The following is a 3122-nucleotide window of genomic DNA, read 5'->3' on the forward strand; positions in this document are numbered from 1 at the left end:
GTCAAGATACTCCTCAAACATTATAATTAAAATTAATTAAATGTTAAATTCACTAGCGGACCTCATTAATTAGTGGAGTCTCTAAATCATTTTGTGGAAGACTTGTTTTAATTGTTTAAATAGCCAGTCATTAATATTAAGAAAATTTGTGTCTAATGCCTTTGCCTAGGTGCATGGCAGGAGAGAACAGGGGGAATGGGGAGCTTACCAATAAGTATGAGAAGAAAATATTGTGAAATTGATTGTGAAGATGATCAAATGATTGAATTATTTATGGTAAGTATACGCCAATAAAACATTAAAAAATAAACAAGATATTCAGGCTGGTAAATTGCTTAGGATGTTTGAATTCCTGAGTTATGGCTAGGTTTGGTGCTTACCATATTTCTCAAATTACAACACAGGAAACCTCACCCAACCACCCAATTAAGAAATTGTCATAGAAGTGTTTACAAACGGAGGTGAGATGCTATAAGAATCAATTTATCTCTGCATTGCATTTTCTTTTATTTCTTGGGCTTCTTTCAGCTTCCTATATTTTATGAAGAGTCAAAGTTTTGATGGGATTTAATTACATGAGTATAGTAAATGATAAATTTGGGAGGCAGGAAAGATACATATCTCTAGAGGAGTGATTATTCCAAAGAATGGCATCTCTTCTGTTATTCATGAATATATTGCTCCAATAAAATTAAATGTGTTATTGACTGCTAACACATATTTGTGGATTGAGAAAATAGAAAGTATACACAAGACGATCAATATCTCCTCAGGGGAAGATTTATTCCTGGAAAGGTTATAGGCTGCAGGAGCAAGAATGGCTATGCATCATTAATGAGATTCAGGAGATCCTGTCTCAGTCATACAGGATGTTTTTTTTCTTAGGATCACAAAACAAATATCTAAGTGATAGTCTCAGGGAGAGCACCGTTTCATTAAGGGGAGGCTTTTATTACCTTGTAGTAAAGGAAACCTGGTAGCACAGTTAAAGTTTGGCAAGGTCCTTGGTTCAAACTCATCAACCACTCTGAAGGTGGAAGATGAGGCTTTGTACTCCCATAAAGATTTGCAATCTGAGAAATTCTAAGGAGAAGTTCTATCCTGTGCTACAGAGTCATTAAATTGGAATTTACTAGAATTCACTACTAGGTAGTAAAATAGCCTAAACCAGAGTGTGCTATTATGTTCAATAAACAGACAACAAATCAGCACAATAGCAACAAAAGGATAAGCACACATGTGCACACTTTACACAACAACACTTAGTAGCTGTAATATGCCAGATCCCACATTCTGCTCACTGTCATTTATTCAATTTTGATACGCAGTGGCCAATAAGACAGAGTAGAACAGCTTCTTTGTATTTTTAAGACTGTAACTGTTTACACATATTTCTAATATTTCTCCCATGGAGTAGCTATGGGGTTAGAACTTCTGACTTTGTGATTAATAGACAATGTGTAACCCCCTAATGCCAATAAGACTCTTTGAACCCATTTCATTAATTAGCAGCACATTTTATTTCAGGTTGGCAAAGGCTCAGCACCCTAGCTATTAGTAGCCCCAGAGTTTCAGCACACCAGTTTCTTAATGCTGTAATAATGTCAATAAAAGAAACGATACCTCTATTTTTGAAAAAAAATAAGAAGATTCTCCTTTGTCAAGAGTTTTGTAGTAATCAACTTCTTTAAGCCTGCTTTCATAGCCTTATTTCTCAGACCGTATATGATTGGATTCAGGGAAGGGGGCAACAAAACATAAAATGCAGACAGAATGAGATCAGTGAAGGAAACAGACCCTAAAATAGGTTTGAAATAAGCGCCGAGAGCAGTTGAGATGAACAGTACAACCACTGCCAGGTGTGGTAGGCACGTGGAGTAGGCTTTTGACTGTCCTTCTGTGGATGGAATCTTCTTGACAGTGGAGAAGATGTAGGTATAGGAGATAATGATGCAAGCTAAGCAGCACAAATCTAGTACTGCATTAATGAAAATGAGCGCAATCTCTGCAGTTACATGCTCTGAGCAAGAAATAGCTAACAGCTGGGGAATATCACAGAAGAATTGCTGGATTTCATTGAGTTCACAGTAAGATAAGGAAAAGGTACCTGCCGTGTGTATCATAGACAGCATACAGCCACTGAGCAATGATAGAGATGCCATCTGCACACAGGTGTCCCTGTTCATGATGACTTTGTAGTGCAGTGGATGGCAGATGGCAGCATAGCGGTCAATGGACATAGCAGTGAGGAAGAACAGCTCTGTGGCTGCTGAAAAGGTCACCAGGAAGACCTGAGTAACACAGCCGAGGAAAGAGATGTAGTCGTTGTGGGTCAAAGAGTTGACAATAGTTTTGGGTATTACAGCAGAAATGAGGCAGAGGTCAAAAAAGGAGAGATTCCTTAAAAAGAAGTACATAGGCGTGTGGAGACTTGGGTCCAAAGAGGTTATGGTGATAATAAGCCCATTTCCCATCAGGGCTGCCAGGTAAATTACTATGAAAACCCCAGCTTGTAAAAACTGAAGCTTCCATGTTCCAGCAAAACCCATCAGAAGAAACTCTGTCACCGCTGAGATATTGTTCATTGTTCATAGAAGATGCAGCTGCATTAAGAATATAGAGAGATATATGTCACGAGTAAAACTCAAGAATATTATCTGTTCCTGTGAATAATATCTAGCACAAAGCAACCAATAAACCTAGAGCCTTCATGATATAAACACTCTATAAAAATACAATAAAATATTTTGTTGTTTACAGCATTCGTGCGTACTTTGTTTTATTAAGTTTTCTCTTTGGGGTATGTGCTATTAGGTATTCAATCACTATTTTACTGTGCACATTTTATCACCTGATTTGGCTAATAAAGGAGCCTATGTAACAGAAGGGGAAATATAAATTTGCACATGATAGTGTGTGTGTGTGGGGTGTGTGTGTGTGTAGGGGGTAATATGATTCTTCATTTTGCCTAAGATATAACCTAGTTCCAGTTTGATTTGAACTTGTTGTCTATCCATCCAATGGACTCATTGTTTTATAATTAAAGTTTTTATGTTTGTATCATCCTTTTAGACATTCTTCTTTATAAAATAAAAAATATATTTTATATTGAATTCCATTCT

The 3122-nt window shown here is 36.9% G+C and overlaps 1 protein-coding gene across 1 annotated transcript; it reads right to left on the reverse strand.

Moving 5' to 3' along the window:
- Nucleotides 1-1625: 1625 nt before the first annotated feature.
- Nucleotides 1626-2609, reverse strand: LOC101645674 (olfactory receptor 14A16-like). Its single transcript, XM_004697240.2, has one exon. The coding sequence runs from the start codon at nt 2583-2585 to the stop codon at nt 1626-1628; it is 960 nt and encodes a 319-aa protein (XP_004697297.1). The 5' UTR covers nt 2586-2609.
- Between the last annotated feature and the right edge of the window lie 513 nt (nt 2610-3122).

Source organism: Echinops telfairi, unplaced genomic scaffold (genome assembly GCF_000313985.2).
Source record: "Echinops telfairi isolate 266 unplaced genomic scaffold, ASM31398v2 ScPeMD7_7469;HRSCAF=8507_0, whole genome shotgun sequence".
In the NCBI taxonomy this organism is placed as follows: domain Eukaryota; kingdom Metazoa; phylum Chordata; class Mammalia; order Afrosoricida; family Tenrecidae; genus Echinops; species Echinops telfairi.

What these genes read in the sequence shown, in the direction of transcription:
- LOC101645674 (XM_004697240.2), bottom strand. Translation starts at nt 2,585, where the DNA reads ATGAACAATATCTCAGCGGTGACAGAGTTTCTTCTGATGGGTTTTGCT.